Here is a 16602-nt window from a genome sequence, read left to right as displayed (position 1 = left end):
GTTGGCATTATTAGGGACAGTGACTATGTCAGTGGTGGCGAACCTTTGGCACTCCAGATATTATGGACTACAATTCCCATCAGCCCCTGCCAGCATGGCCAATTGGCCATGCTGGCAGGGCTGATGGGAACTGTAGTCCATAACATCTGGATTGCCAAAGGTTCGCCACCATGGGACTATGTTGTATGGGTAAATATGTAGACAAGTATGATGAATAGCCAGGATCAGGGAGATCAACTCCTCTATCGCTGCTACTATCTGACAAAATGAAGCCTGGGAGAGCCACGCTTGTTTCAGTAAAACCTGGGTTCTTTCTTCCAATAACTCCAAACCAGCTGAGTTCTCAAGGATTTTATTGTGAAAATTCAAAACAAAGAAATAAAAATAAATTTCAGTTACAGGGATTTCTCAGCTCAGCACATTCTTATTGTTCCTGTTTAGACCCCAAGCCAAGAGAGATGCTTCTGCAGGCTGGGTCCATGATGGAATGCCCCTTCCCTTTGTCTTTTATCCATCAGGAAAGCTCCCCTTCTTGCCATTCAGCCCTCCAACCCTTTGAAGTGCCCATTTGGCTCCTATCTTGTTTTGGGTAAATTTCTATAGCCTTTCCGGTTTCTCCATCCGGAGATCAAAGCTACATGTCATGTTGGTGTGAGTTTGCCTGTTGGAATTACAGGATGCAACTGCATCACAACAAGAGGTGCAAAACTCCCATCACATGGGTGATGCAAAGTCCCCTAATTACTTCAGGGTTATAGCTGAAGTAATTAACTTAATAAAGGGGTGGGATATGCAAGATAGTAGGCTCCGGTAGTGGTCAAGGAATGATAGGTCCTGGTTAAGACATGACTGAGTGAGAGTGTCAGACTTCTTGATGCATTGTAGGTCATCCAGGTAAAGATAGTTCGGTGTATTTGGTGTATCATAAGAGCCCAGGGAAATCCATAAAGTCAGCCTACTAATCTGAACTGCGCAGGGGCTCTCCTCCTGAATGCCTCGAGGGAGTGCCTTTGTCCTGTCCCCACTTGGTAGGACCTGGGATTGGTGGACTGCTTGGTTCACGTGGTGCTTGAGCAGTAAAGGAAACGTCAACATTTCTTTGGAGGACGTTTCATTTTTGTGCCTCCAAGTGAGCGTGGTATTGCACTACAGCTGTGGTGTCGTTGGCTGCTGCTGCCGCACCCAATACAGCATCTTGAGTGATTAATGCTGTTGGTTTAAAGCCTGCAGAAGAATGAAAAACAAAGACTGGAACCATGTGAAAGTGAAGATGACATCATCGCCCAGAGACTTTCTGCTATGCCCAGAGGTAACGTTGCACGTGTTGTCCCCTCTGAACTTATGCTGTCCTTGCGAATACACTCTTAAAAGGAAAGTTGGCCAAAAGTCTGAAACACTCATCTCTGGAGGGTCTGGGGTTTGAACTGTGCGCGCTGTGCTAATTTACCAGAGTCTTTTGTGTTCCAGGGAAAGGCCAAACAGACCAGGGAAGAATTCCTGTCCCTAAACAGATATTGAGCATGATGGGAATGCCCATTAAGTTCCTAAGACAAAATAGGTCACAGCATCTTAAGTGAAACTGTGGTTGCTGATGTTCCACATCAAGGTGGAAAGGAATTAAAAATCACATGCAGAAGAGGAACCTTCCTGCTGGTGTCATGGTTAAGAGCAGGTGAACTCTAATCTGGAGAACTGGGTTTGATTCCCCACTCTGCCACATGAGCGGCAGAGTCTTATCTGGTGAACCAGATTGGTTTCCCCACTCCTGCACATGAAGCCTGCTGGGTGACCTTGGGCTATTTACAGTTCTCTAAGAACTTTCTCAGCCCCACCAACCTCACAAGGTAGCTGTTGTGGGTGAGGAAGGGAAAGGAGTTTGTAAGCCACCTTGAGTCTAGGAGAGAAAGGTGGGATATAAATCCAAACTTTTCTTCCTCTTCTTCATCACAATGAAGAAGTTAGATAAAGATGACCTTCATATATCACACGGTCCAATTGCACCAGGACACTAAGGGTCAGTGGGCCCAGAACAGTGCAATCCTGAATGAAGGGGGGAAAGGGGCACTCGATGCTGCTTGACTCCAGAGTCAGCCTGAATGCTACTTAATCCCAGTGTGTAAGGGGCATCTACAGTAATCTGGGGAACTTCTGCTGTCACTGGGGAGCCACACAGCTACACACAATACCCAGGTGCTAATGCTGCAGAAGCACCAGTGTTTCTCTGTCACAAGAGTGCACACCTGCACTAATGGGGCTGTTCCTGGGGGCAGAGCTGACTTTAGTCAACTTCCTGAACCCTTTCAGTCCAGGAAAGCCCCCTTTGCTGACTTAGGACAGCAATAGGGGTGGCACAGCCCATTGGGTTGCAAAGGGGCCTTTGACTGCCATTGGAAGAGGTTGCCTGTTTTCTTACTGGGTGTGGCACCACAAACCTCTGCGGAGCCTGTAAGATTGTGCCATGGCCAGCTGCCACTCAACTGCACCCCCCCCCCGCCAAGATTGTGCTGCCCACCCCTCAGAGAGGCATCACTTATGACAACACCTCCAAGTGCCTGTCTTATCTGGAAGCACAACAATGCTCGTGGCCAGAACCCCACCCTTTTCCAGCCCTCATTTGTCCCATGCTGAGTTTTCTAAAATCCTGTAGCATTTTCTTTTCAGGGAGAGCCCCGTCCACCAAACCTCCCCAACTGGAAACCAATGACTGTTTCTTTGGGTCAATCCAACAGGCTTAAACCTCGTCACCGAAGAGCAGCTGGCACAACTGGCACAGATAAAGCCAGTGCCGAGAAGAAACGGCCTGCAGCAGCATCTTGAACACCATGTCCACAGTCTTCAGAAACAGATTAAACATCAAGAAACGTTGAAGGAGTTCATTGTAAGTCACCTCCTCCCCAATTGAGAGAGCTTTGTTTGCACAAGCCTAAGGTGGTGGTAGAAGGTGCCATCAAGCAGTGGAGTAGCTGGGGATAATGGAGGCTGGGGCAAAATCTGAGTTTTGCGCCCCCCCATATGGGCACCTCCCCCCAGCGTCCCTCCCCCACCACGACCAAACAACATTTTTTGCACCAAGTCATCTCAAAGTCACCATCACATTATAGAACATGCCCCAAAGACACAAATCTGAACACACCCAGGGCTCCCTAGTTTAAACAACATTGAAAGTGATGCTATTTTTGGAAGGGGGGAATCCACCCTGAAACAGCATCACTTTTAATGTTGTTTAAACGAGAGACCACAGATTCCCCTTTTAAATCCACCTTAAAGAGAGACTCTGGGCTCCCTAGCTTAAACAACATTGAAAATGATGCTGTTTCAGGGTAGATTCCCCACCCACCCCCCAAACAGCATCATTTTCAATGTTGGTTATTGTGGGTTTTACAGGCTGCGTGGCTGTGACCTGGTAGATCTTGTTCCTAATGTTTCACCTGCATCTGTGGCTGGCATCTTCAGAGGTGTATCACAGAGAGAAGTCTGTTATATGATGTGTCCAGACTTCTCTTATGACAGACTTCTCTCTGTGATACACCTCTGAAGATGCCAGCCACTGATGCAGGCGAAACGTTGGAAGCTCCCATTGGAAACAAGAGAGGATGGGGTCACCCCCTTTGGGGGTCCATAACTTTGGGCCCCCTGAACCAAACTTCACGAACCTTGGCTGGTATCATCAGGAGAGTCACCTGATGATATCCTGAAATTTTGGTGCCACTAGCCTAAAAACTGCGCCCCCTGCAGGCCAAAAATAAAAAAACAGTAAAAATACAGAAAGCCAATTAGTGAGAGCATCTGCAATGTATTAGCCTGGCCTTTTGACCCCTTTGATTGCTTACTGCCTGGGGACATCCTTTGTCTGGGTGGTGTACATTCGTCACTGTCTTGATTCTAGTGTTTTTCAGTACTGGTAGCCAAATTTTGTTCATTTTCATGGTTTCTTCCTTTGTGTTGAAATTGTCCATGTGCTTGTGGATTTCAATGGCTTCTCTGTGTAGTCTGGCATAGCGGTTGTCAGAGTGGTCCAGAATTTCTGTGTTTTCAAACAATATTCTGTGCCCAGCTTGGTTTATCAGCTGAGGCAGCCCCCCCCGCTCCGCCGACCTCATCTCTCAGGCCATTCTGGACTGGCGAGCTTGCTGGGCACTCCCTGACTGAGGCACCCGCCACTGACCCCCAGACCCAACCGAAACAAGTCACATTTATGTCACCTCCATCCCTTGTAACAAGTCAATTCGACCCCCCTGGTTTAGAAGACAGGGATAATCCCTTGCTGCATACAAGCTTGCCTACCTCTGGCGGCGGCGGCGGCGGTGGTGGTAGTTGAGATCTCCTGGAGTTACAGTTCGTCTCCAGATGACAGAGATCCATTCCCCTGGGGCAGTGGTTCCTAAAGTGGGTGGTACTGCCCTTGGGAGTGGTGGGATTACCTGTGGGGGCTCTAAGAGGCAAGGGGGCATCAGGGGGTGCTGGACAGGGGCCCCTTCAATTGTGTTGTTCACTTATTTACAATAGGTCAAGATATGGAACTATGCTGGCAAATCTGTCTGTGGGCAACTATCAGAATTTTTTTCTGACTTTGAAAAGCTGATATCACTGGGTCAACTTCATCAATTTCGTTGAGTAAATTAAATTAAAGTTTCAATTGGATTTTGAATAGATGTGCAATTAATAGTTACTGGTCTTAATTCAGATGTCAATAGTAAGGCATGCAAATTGCTATTTTGAATAATGCTTTTTATAGGGTGGGGTAGGCAGGCACTGGGGATGAGTTTAATGAGACTAAGGGGGCGGCAGTCCCAAAAAGTTTGAGGACCCCTGCCCTAGAGGAAACTGCTGCTTTGGAGATATTACCCTGCTGAGGTTGTTACCCTCCCCAAATGCTCCACATCTAAATCCCCAAGAATTTCCCAACTCTCGGTTGGCGACCCTGGCTGCATATCGGACTGGGGAGAGGCCGCAGCTCAGTGGTGGAGCATCTGACTTTGCTTATGAGGTGCCCTTTTTCTTTCCCAGAGCGGAAGAGTGTACTGAAGTGTGGTCATGCATACAAGCAGAGCTACTGTTGTTCCTTCTGTGCTGGAAAGCAGGAGTGGCTACTTTGTAAATGAAGCATGTTGACGGTTTTATTTTGTTTTAGGACTTAGAACACATCAGGCCAGCTGGCGATTGCCTGGTGGGCAAAGCACCAGAAAACCAGGAAAAGAACAGATACCGCGACATTCTGCCATGTAAGTACAAAAGGCTGTGAACGTTGCCACTAGAGTTGCCAATCTCCAGGTGGTGCCTGGAGATCTCCCACTATTTCTACTGATCCCCAGGCAACAGACGTCAGATCACCTGGAGAAAATGGCCGCTTCGGAAGGTGGACTCTGTGGCATTATATACCCCATTGAAGTCTCTCCACTTCCCTCCTGAAACCCTCCCCTCTTCAGGCTCCATTGATAAAATCTCCTTAACCTTTTCCCCCCTCTAAATATCTTTAAATATCCCAGCTTACATTGGAAACCTAACAGTATTGTACAGCATTCATATTTGCACTTTTGAACGCTGCACTTTCTCCAGTCTTGTTTGGGAGATATCTATAATCTATAATCTACCCTATATAGTCAGTGCAAAGGTTGTAGAAGTTAAGAGCAGTGGACTCTAATCTGGAGAACCGGGTTTGAATCCCCACTCTTCCACATCAGCAGGACTCTTATCTGGTGATCCCGGTTTGTTTTCACCATTTCTCCACATGAAGCCTGCTAAATGACCTTGGGCTAGTCACAGTTCTCTCTGAACTCTCTCAGCCTCACCTCTCTCCCAAGGTGTCTGTTGTGGGGAGAGAAAAAGAAAGGAGTTTGTAAGCCGCTTTGACATTCCTGACAGGAGAGAAAGTCAGAGTATAAACCCAAACTCCTCCTCTTCCTCCTCCTCCTCCTCTTCTTTCCCACATGATTTCGGAATGCCCTCATTATAATTCTTATTGTGATTTATGGATTGCCCCTTATTTGACTAAGCCACCTTCTATCATAATAAAATATAATATAATCCCCTATTGTTGGCGGATAGAGGTCCAAGAATCATGCTGGCAGTGGCTAAGTATCTCTCCATCATATTTTCATCAAAGAAATAAAAGCTCCCTCTTTACTGCTCAAGATCTTTAGCACAAAGGAGCTTGAAAGAGGGGGGGGAGGGAGAGAAACTGGCTTGGTTTGAACTTTGGTTGAAACTCTGTCAAGAGTTAGAACTCTCTTCTAGACAGTGATTATATTAGGACAGGCACCCATTTTGCTCCTGGGGACACCTTGGGAATTCTGAAATGGTGTTGGGCTCAAAGACAAAATGGCTGCCAGAGAAGGCAGAATCAATCACAAAATGGCTGCCACTGGAAGCAGAGACATACACACAGAAGAAGCCCAACCACAGGGAGGAAGAGGGGAAATTGGAGAAAAAACCTATACTGGGAAAAAGGAATGAGCAAGAATAAAACTAGCGGCATGGTGGCAGCTCTCCCTGGATCGGCATTATTTTAATCTGTAAAACCAATCAGACCTCCAATGGCCAATCAGCTGGACATTATTCCCTCCCCTTGCCTCCCCCCCTTCTAAAAACACTTCGTAGGCCCTACTCGGAAGTGTCAGCAGGCATCACGTCAGAGGGCCTTTCCCCACTCCCTTCCATCCCCCCTATGCCGCGCGCTGCTCTCAGCACGCGGCATCCCAGGCGCGCGCCCAGGCGTCCCCACGACCCCGCGCTCTGTGCGGGGTCGTCAAAAGGCGCCGTTTGGAAGAGTGCCTGGGATGCCGCACGCTAAGGGGGCGCGACAGCGGCAGCGTCGGGGCGGCTGCGCTGTGGCCGCCCCTGCCGTGGGGAGGGAGGAGGAACCCCGCGCTACTCTCCTCAAGTAGCGCGGGGCTTATGGTAAGTGGGGAAAGGCCCAGAGACTCCTGCATTAGAACATTGCTGGCATCTTCGCAGGGCCTCCACACAGTTGACAAGAGGTGTGATCCTGACATGTTGAACTGATGCTGACCATCAGTTAGAAGCGTGGCACAGGGAAGGGTTTGTCAAGACTTGAATCCTCAACAACTCTTTGCTTGCCAAAGGAGGGAATTGCAGCCGAGGAAACCGAGCAAAGACTCCTTTAGCAAAAGAGCAAATCATGTCATACTCCATGATCCAGACAAAGGGATAGTTTGGTGATACAAAAAGAATGGGATAATCCTGCTGTGGCAATGTTAGATTTCTAGAACAGGGAGAGAAGTGGGGGTTTTAACTCAACTTGCTGCTACAATATTAGTTTATTTTATACTAGTTGAAATATTTTTAAGAAGTAGGAGGGTTATACCTCTCTTTTCTCTACTGTAAGGAGTTTCAAAGCAGCTTACAATCACTTTCCTTTCCCCTCCCACAACAGACACCTTGGGAGGCAGGTACAGCTGAGAGAGTTCTGACAGAACTGGGACTAGCCCAAGGTCAGCCAGCAGGCTTCATGTGTAGGAGTAGGGAAACAAATCCAGTTCACCAGATAAGAGTCCACTGCTCATGAGGAGGAGCAGGGAATCAAACCCAGTTCACTAGAGTCCACTGCTCTTAATTACTACCCCATGCTCACCTTTCTCCCTTGACTTGTGGGCAGTGAATCAGCAGAGGCAAGAAGTACAAATGGCCGAACATTTAGGAAGAGTCTGACAGTACAAGAATTGGGGGCTAGGCCACTGTCACAACCTGTGACTAGTCAGTAGGCCATTCAGCATTTATCTACTTTAACCCTTATACCCCATTCTTCCAAAAGCTCATGGTAGTAAACAGTGCCTTTCCAGCACATTCAGGGTTTTCCCAGAGCTTGGTGCACACACCTGTGGAAGTCTTTAGGGCTTTCGAGGGATGGATGTTCAGAAAGTCAAGTTCTAAAAGTTAGCAGTAATAATAAGAATAGTCTAGGACAGTGGTGGCGAACCTTTGGCACTCCAGATGTTATGGGCTACAATTCCCATCAGCCCCTGCCAGCATGGCCAATTGGCCATGCTGGCAGGGGCTGATGGGGATTGTAGTCCATAACATCTGGAGTGCCAAAGGTTCGCCACCACGGGTCTAGGAGATCATTAGCTTACAATCTGCTTTGTGTGTGAAAAGTTCACAGATTGAAGACAGGTGAAAATATTGAGGGCCTTCTCTCTCTCTCTCTCTCTCTCTCTCTCATATTTTAGATGATGAGACGCGTGTTCCCATTGGGGAGATGAAGGGATACATCAATGCTAGCTATATCCAAGTACGAGTTGGCCAAGAGGAGCTCTTCTACATCTCCACGCAGGGTCCTCTGCCATGCACAATGAACGACTTCTGGCAAATGGTTTGGGAAAACCACTCTGACGTCATTGCCATGATTACAAGGGAGACTGAACGTGGGACAACCAAATGTCATCGGTACTGGCCTGAGCCACCCCACACGTTCCTGGATTTGCTTCGGTTTCAGCTGCGACTGGATAACTATCAGATCCTGGATTGTTTTATCATTAGAATAATAGAAATGACAAGCAAAAGGGTAAGGCACTCCGACTGCGCACGGGGGGGTCTGGGGACAAATGGAAAACAGCCACGAGGTTGCGGTGGTGGCGGAAAGTGCTGTCAAACCCCAACCGGCTTAAGGTAGCCCCCGTAGGGTTCTCAAGGCAAGAGGTGGTTTGCCGTTGGCTGCTTCTGCGTAGTGACCCTGGGCTTCCTTTGTGGTCTCCCGTCCGAGTCCTAATCAGGGCTGACCTGACTTCTTTCTGCGATCTGATGAAATTGGGCTAGCCCAGGGGTCTGCAACCTGCGGCTCTCCAGATGTTCATGGACTACAATTCCCATCAGCCCCTGCCAGCATGGCCAATGGGATTTGTAGTCCATGAACATCTGGAGAGTTGCAGGTTGCAGATCCCTGGCTAGCTTGGGCCACCCAAAGTGGGTTCTTATGTGCAGAGCTGAACAGAAATCCTTTTGTATCTGATAGCAATGCTGGTTTAGAACAAATTTAAGCAACTTTATCTGCAACTATCACAGCAGATTGGTTGCAGCAGCCACGCATGTTTTCCCTGTCCTGTTTTAATTTTCTTACGGCCAGCGTTGACGGTTCTAGTCCACGGTTCTAGTGTACTTTCGGGTCTCTGTCTTGCAGACGCAGGAAAAACGCCAGGTACAGCACCTGCAGTTCACCAGCTGGCCGGACCATGGCACTCCCCGATCGTCACAGCACCTCATCAAGTTTGTCCGCTTCCTGAGAAAAGTTCACACGTCGGGCCCCATCATCGCCCACTGCAGTGCCGGGGTCGGCAGGAGCGGAGTGTTGCTCTGTGTAGATATTTTGTTGAACTACATAGAAAACGATATGCCTGTGAGTTGAGTTTAAAACGTCATTCTGCTGCCAGAAACAAGCCTCTGTTGGGGCGTTATGGGGTTTCCGGGCTGTATGGCTGTGTTCCAGTAGCATTTTCTCCTGACGTTTCACCTGCATCTTTGGCTGCCAGCCACAGATGCAGGTGAAATGTCAGGAGAAAATGCTACTGGAACATGGCCATACAGCCTGGAAACCCCACAACCCCCCAGTGATTCCGGCCGTGAAAGACTTCGACAATACAAGCCTCAGTTTTTCAACAGAAATCAATCAGTTTGGAATTATGCTAGCAAAGTTCATAGATCCCAAGTTTGCAATGGCATATATGCCTAATGCCCTCTGTCCCTGGGCGCCACTAATCTGGTCATGCGGTGGGCACAAAATCGGCCCCCCACGTGACCAGGAAGATGGCAGGTCAGCAGGAAGTCCTGCTGCCTGGTTGTTTTCAGGTGCCCTTTGCCCCACGCCATGTCGTCAGGAACTGGAGTGCCCTGAGTTGCATGTCAGGATGTCCCTCTACCTGCCACTTACCTGTGCCCTGGACTGTTCAGGATGACCTCTTTCTCTCTCTCTCTCACCCTCAGTCCCACCCTGCCATCTGCAGGATGGGAATGCTGAATGCTGACTCATCTTATGGGTTAGTCAAAAAGACAGCATCTTCCCTGCGTATCACAGGTGCTAGGATCAGATGCTTGGTGTGGTCCAAGGCTGCAAATAAAGAACCTTCTTGTCTTCCTGCAGTTTGACATCAAGCAGATAGTAAGAGATTTGAGACTTCAGCGCTTCGGCATGGTGCAAACCAAGGTAAGGACTCTGGGCTGGGTTCCCTTCTTGCACAAAGTGAATGGAGCTGACCAGTTGTGCAAGAGCTACGGGCTTCGAGTTGATTCAGCTTCAAGCCAATGAATGGCAAGCTGATTCATTTTTAGCTTCCCGTGAGAGTGGATCACTCAGATTCAGTGTGGCAAAGATCAGGCTCATATACAAAGACTCAGTGTTGTCTGGAATCAGTCAGGAACTCTCTGGGAGCCTATTTTTATTCCACAGGCCGCTCCATCCTGGAAACTGCGAAAGGATGATAGATAGAGGGATGGCGTCCTTCAGGAGGGTTGGAGAGTGGGGACACGCGGGAACATGTCACACTGCCGACACACGGCTACTGTCACTATCTCACTTCTGGCTCCTACTCAAGAATGCAAGGGTGTAACTAGGGTGGGGCAAAACAGGCTGGGGGGCGCGACGCAAGGCAGCCAAGAGTCCCCTTACAAGCCCTGGCCCCTCACCATCAAATTGCACCCCACTCTGAACTCTTTGGAGGTGCAGTTCAACATTGGGCCTGGGCCCAACTGTGCCAGGCCCGCATGACCTCAGAAGTGAAGCCAGCAGTATTAAGCTGGACCCAGCCAGAACAGAGCCTCCGATTCAGGGCTGAGCTCAGTCTGGCTGGGCCCAGCAGCAGAGCCTGCATTTTAAATCTAGACCTAGCTGAGCCCAGCCCTGAACTGGTTTTGAGGGGTGCACAGTTCAGTCGCCAGACCACTCACCCTTCTTTCTCCAGCTGTAGCTTCTGCTGCCGCTGCTGCAAGAGGAGAGAGAAGCTCTCAGTCCTCCTTTTTCCAGGGTATTTTGATATTAGGGTATTTCAATATTCCTCTATTAGATCTATCATTATTTTGATAGATCTAATACTGTACAACTGCTTAAAGTTGGGGGAAAAATGTAAAAGCCCTCCCGATCATCAAGGGGGTGGAAATAGAACGGAGGAGGCAGGTGGAGCCGAAAAGCCCAAGCGAAAAGTAACACAGGGCTAGTTCTTTCATCTTCCCTGTGAAGCCGAGGAAAAGGCCCCTCTGCCCACGCTCACAAACAGTGGAGATGATCAGATCTGTCAAGCAATGAGTTGTGGGGGGGGGGGGGGCATTCGTAACAGAATCTCTGTCCCGAAGAGAATCCCCCTTCAGCACAGGGCAGAGCACCCGTGTGTCATCGGCCTAAGTGTGGCCGCTTCTCCAGCACCCCCTCTCTTCTGGACTGAAATGCAGCCTCTCCATCTTCATGTGCAGGAGCAGTACATGTTTTGCTACGAACTGGCGCTCGATGTCCTGAAGAACAATCTGATCAGGAATTCCCAGCTGCAAACCAGCGCTTGAAGTCTTGACGAACCTTCAGAACACGAGGGAAGGCTCTGCTGTCCCACGTCTCCCTCTTTGTCCCTTGCAGTCCACTCCATCGAGATGCCCCAAGAGCACGAACGACCACAGCTGGTTGCAGATCCACGTTTGAAAAGCATGGCGTTCTAAACCGTTACCTACGTAGGCGTGCCGAGAGTAGACATGTGGCTGAGACCAAACTATGAAATATACACGCTTGACTCCAAATTCAGTTCTGCTGGTATTTGTAATGATCTGTTGGCATCCTGGAAATTTGCTGGGGTGAATGGCTGGGAGGGAATTTTCCTGGGGTCTGAGACATCTGGAGGTTCCAAAGAGCTTTCTCTTCCCCACTTCCCTCATGCAATGGCAGCATGTTGGATGGACCTGCTTTGTTTCCCATGACAGAGTTCTCCAGGAAAGGTGCCCCTGGACCTCATCTCTTGGCTTGAGAGGTTAGGCTGTGGCCAGTCTTCGCTGCCAGCATCCTTGGAATCCTTGCTGAGATGCGTCAGTAGTAGGACACAACCTTTAACCAGTTAAACTGGAGGACAGTCCTCTTGATGAAATGTGCTTCCACTCTTTCTCTCAGGGCCAAACCATACAATATGTCCAACACACGACTAAATGCACAGACAGATGCACAGGGGGGAAACTCACCTTGAAAAGCTCTTGTCCTCTCAGTGATGCAGGGGAGCCCTTGTACGGGGGAAGGAGGTGTTTCCGTTTTCTCTCCCAGATGGCTTTTGCCAGCAGAAATAAAATGGAAGGTCTTTTTCCCTTGCAGCACTGAGTGAACAAGCACTGCTTAAGGTGAGTTCCCTCCATATACCTTCAAATCTAGTCACACCCCCATGATCCAGAACATGTCAGGCATATCCTTGACAGCGCTTTGGTTCAAGTCAGGTAGCTCATGTTCTGTGAACGCATTTCCCTTTCGCCCTGCCTTTTCTAAATCTTACCAGTATCTTCTGCATGGATGATCCCTTTGACAAAAGGAGTTTGGGTTTTAACTTTTATTTCAGATGCTCTTCTGCCCCTTCTTGCTAACTCCACATCTGTGAGGTTTTATGGCAGCTTCAACGCAATTCTGGCTGCATCAACAAGAGCACAGTGTCTAGATCAAGATCGAGGGACGTAATAGTACCACTCTATTCTGAATTGGTCAGACCTCACCTGGAATACGGTGTCCTGGGCACTGCAATTCAAGAAGAATGTTGATAAGCTGGAACGGGTCCAGAGGAGGGTCTGGAATCCATGCCCCATGAGAAGCGACTTAGGAGCTAGGTATGGTTAGTCTAGGGAAGAGAAGGCTAAGAGGTGGCAGGATAGCCATGTTTAAATATTTGAAGGGGTGTTGTGTCGAACAGGGAGCAAGCTTGTTTTCTGCTGCTCCAGAGACTAGGGCACAGAGTAGTGGTTTCAAGGTGCAGGAAAAGAGATTCCACTTAAACATTAGGAAGAACTTCTTGACAGTAAAGGCAGTATTTGACAGTGGAATGCTCTGCCTTGGAGGGTGGTGGAGTTTCCTTCTTTGGAGGTTTTTAAACAGAGGCTGGATGGCCACCTGTCAGGAGTGCTATGTCTTCCTGCGTGGCAGGGGGCTGGACTGGATGGCCCTGGTGGTCTCTTCCAACTCTTATGATTCTGTGATTACTATATTACTTCCTTTTATCTGGAGAACTACTACTGAGAAGAAGTAATAACATGCATTATGTTTTGAATGTTGTCTCTCAGGTAGAGTATTTCCCAATTTTATCATGGATACCCCAAAGGCCACAAACCAGCAGCAAAAGGGGGGAAAAAGACTTTGTACTTACATTGGAAGTTCTGTACTTTTTCTGACAAGGCAAATGATCTCAGGAGGCAGTGCGGGAAATAACACAGAAAACAATCCTTGACCAGAATTCACTGCTTTTGCTATCACTAAGTATCTCTGAAGAAGAAGAGTTGGATTTATATCCCCCCTTTCTCTCCTGTAAGGAGACTCAAAGGGGCTGACAATCTCCTTTCCCTCCCCCCCCCCCAACAAGCACCCTGTGAGGTGGGTGGGGCTGAGAGAGCTCCGGAGAGCTGTGACTAGCCCAAGGTCACCCAGCTGGCATGTGTGGGAGTGTACAGTCTAACCTGAATTCCCCAGATAAGCCTCCACAGCTCATGCGGCAGAGCGGGGAATCAAACCTGGTTCCTCCAGATTAGAGTACATCTGCTCTCAACCACTGAGCACTGCTGCTCCAGGCTCACCTCTGCATATTTCTGTACACAACGGCACACCTTTACTGTGTGATTGGGGGCAATCTGTGTATCATAAGAGACCACAGAAGAAGCACTCCCCAGGCCAGGTCTGTCTTTTGTGTGTGTGATTTTTTTTCAAATTAAGACTTATTAAATGACATAAAAACCCAATATTTTAAAGAAAAAAAGAAAATCACACTATATAAAGAAGAAGACAGACATTCACATGGGCTCCTGATTTCATCTGCATCAAGCTTAAATATACTTAAATGTTTGCTACTGGCTCCTAATCGATATCATTAAAACAGTTCACACTTTTCTCTCTTTTAACCCTGTCCTTGATCTTGTACTCCTCAAAACCACAAATCATAATTCATTGTTTTTTCCTGTTTTACGCAAAAGGTCTGTGAAGGGTTTCTATTTCTCCGTGAATTTAGAGAAGTTCTTTTCTCTCATCCAGGCCTGTCTCGGTGCTAGGGGAGAATCAGCAGGCAGGAGGAGTGGATGGACCCTTTTCCCCAGCTGGAAAGAGACCCCAAAAGGGGTGGGAATCATTAAATACTCTTGCAAGTTCTTGCTTCTGCATTCCTGTCATCCGGGCAATTGCAAAGTCAAGAATGCTGAAAGAGCTTTTTCTTGTAAAGGGGTTTCCTCCCATCTGGGTAAAAAAAATTGGAAGCAGACTGACCAGAGCAAACCAAGGAGCCCTATTTCTCCTCAGCACTCCTCTGGTTATACATTGGCCATGATGGGCCTTTTGCCTTCAATGCTATATGACAAAATGTGAAGGCAATAATAAAATAACGGAGACTGGGAGAGCAAGGTAGACGCCATCAAATGCAGCTGGAGGCTACTCACGGCCAAGTAGATATCTGAGCCGCTTCTCCTGTGTCTGCCTTTGATTTCCACTGGGCAAATTGGTGCTGGAAAAGCCTGGTTGTTCCACTGTTGGGAATGAGAGCAGGATCAAGCCTTATGGGTTAGATTAAGCAGAATCTTCCACAAATTGACCCACACCTCAAATTACAAAACACATCTCTTTCTTTATGGGGTATCTTAATAGTTTTATGTTCAATTGTTGCCCATCATCATTAGCCAAAACTGATTGCAAAATTCCCTGCTTTCTAAGATGTACACAGATTGAACATTACTATACAAAACTGCACACATGCTAAAGTAATTATTTGTACCAAACTGGATTTGCAACAAATGGCATGGTTTACCCAGCTTTATCTGTATATCAAAGGTTTGTTCCATAGCTGCTAAGCCTAATACCATGGGTCTTTTGCTGACAGTCCCAGTGGGAAAAAAATAAGATTGCTGTTGCTACATTATTTTAATAGGATAAGGGTTTTTTAATTTTATTTATTGAGTGTATATGTATCTACATTGTCTGTGTTGCTTTTATGCTGTTGTGAGCCACTCAGGCTGGGGCAGGGCAGGACAGAAATCAAAAATAAAAGTTTAAAAAATGAGACATTCAAAAATGGGCCATTCAACGATGCATCAACCCTAGGATTTCAGAAATCTGGAGCCACTGAAAGCAGTGGTGCAAAGTGTAAGTATTCGCATGACACACTAAGAACTACAAAAATTACACAAATTGGATCTTGCTTATACTCAGCTAAACACAGAACTATAGACAACAGTTCCAACACATTGATTCCAGCAAGTTGGTAAAATTATTTTGTGCAGCGCAACCCTATTACCGATGGAGAAAAGTCCTCTCGAACAGTTGTTCTGTGTCATGTGGAAACCCAGGAGACTGGAAGCTTTCCTGACCTCAGGTGGTCCATTCCACATAAAAGCGCATGTAAGGGTAGCTGTTGATTTTGCCCATTTGCAGGTTAGCACCGGCAGAATCCCATCTAACATGAGTGAAGTTGCCTAGCAGAGCATAGGGAGAGAAGCAGTCCTGCAAATAAGAAGGGCCAAAACTATGAGGGGCTTTGTAAGCGATAGCTGACACCTTAAACTGAACCCAGTGGAGCTTCTGCAGAACGGGAGTAAAATGCACGCTATTCTCACTCCCACTAATAAGCAAGTTGAGGCATTCTGAACTAGTTGAAGTTTCCAGGGTGAGTTTGAGAGAAGACCCATGTACAGTGCATTCCAGTAGTCTAGACTCAGGGTTAATGCGGCATGGATCCAGCTGACAAGGTTAGCCGTACCGAGGTAAGGGGCCATGTTAAGAGCTAGACTGAGTTGGCAGAAAGCTTTTTTTTTTTACTTCATGAGAATTTTCATTAATTTTACATATTTAGATAACACATAGAAAGATAAATAAAAGATCCCAATGTAGTTCTCCCTCCCCGCATAATAATACTACTAAATGAAAAAAAGAGAGAGAGAAAACACCTACACAAACACCTACACACATATATGGTGATTTCCAGCTACCTCACTATGGATTCAAACTTAAATCTAACTCTGTGCTTATAATTGATATCTACATTTTTTTTCAATTTGAGTCCTTCTTATAATGTTGTCTTAATCCAATACGCTGTTTTCATTTAAGTCTTGAATCCTGCTGTTGTTTCTCTGTGTATGTTCTCAGTAAGTAATCCGCAAAGGATTTCCAGTCTTTCAGAAAATTGTCCCTGTTCTTGTTTCTTACAACTGCCATCAGCCTTGCCATCTCCGCATGCTTTCAAGACTTGTTTTATTGGAATTTTATTGTCCCTCCATTTGTATGCATATAAAATCCTTGCTGCAGTTGTCATATATACTTTCCCCCATCAACCCCAACAGAAATGCCTCAGATATTTTCAAAATCTTTTGCATTTCTTTTAAAATCATATCCTAAAACAATTTTGCCTGTTTCCACGTCCACCACAGACGAATAAAGAGCCCTCCTGCTGTTGCCAA

General features: G+C 47.3%; 1 protein-coding gene across 5 annotated transcripts in view; it reads left to right on the top strand.

Moving 5' to 3' along the window:
* The window catches only part of FRMPD2 (FERM and PDZ domain containing 2), a 103149-nt gene extending 91425 nt beyond the window's left edge, over positions 1 to 11724 (top strand). For all 5 annotated transcript variants that reach the window (XM_048505911.1, XM_048505914.1, XM_048505912.1 and 2 more), the window contains 7 exons: positions 1224 to 1309; positions 2730 to 2878; positions 5132 to 5222; positions 8187 to 8521; positions 9134 to 9349; positions 10091 to 10153; positions 11413 to 11724. In XM_048505911.1, coding sequence (XP_048361868.1) covers positions 1224 to 1309; positions 2730 to 2878; positions 5132 to 5222; positions 8187 to 8521; positions 9134 to 9349; positions 10091 to 10153; positions 11413 to 11499 — 1027 coding nt within the window. In that variant the 3' untranslated portion in view covers positions 11500 to 11724. The remainder of the gene's footprint in view (positions 1 to 1223; positions 1310 to 2729; positions 2879 to 5131; positions 5223 to 8186; positions 8522 to 9133; positions 9350 to 10090; positions 10154 to 11412) is intronic.
* The last annotated feature ends 4878 nt before the right edge of the window (positions 11725 to 16602 follow it).

Source organism: Sphaerodactylus townsendi, linkage group LG08 (assembly GCF_021028975.2).
Source record: "Sphaerodactylus townsendi isolate TG3544 linkage group LG08, MPM_Stown_v2.3, whole genome shotgun sequence".
In the NCBI taxonomy this organism is placed as follows: domain Eukaryota; kingdom Metazoa; phylum Chordata; class Lepidosauria; order Squamata; family Sphaerodactylidae; genus Sphaerodactylus; species Sphaerodactylus townsendi.
This window is presented reverse-complemented; position numbering and strand designations above follow the sequence as displayed.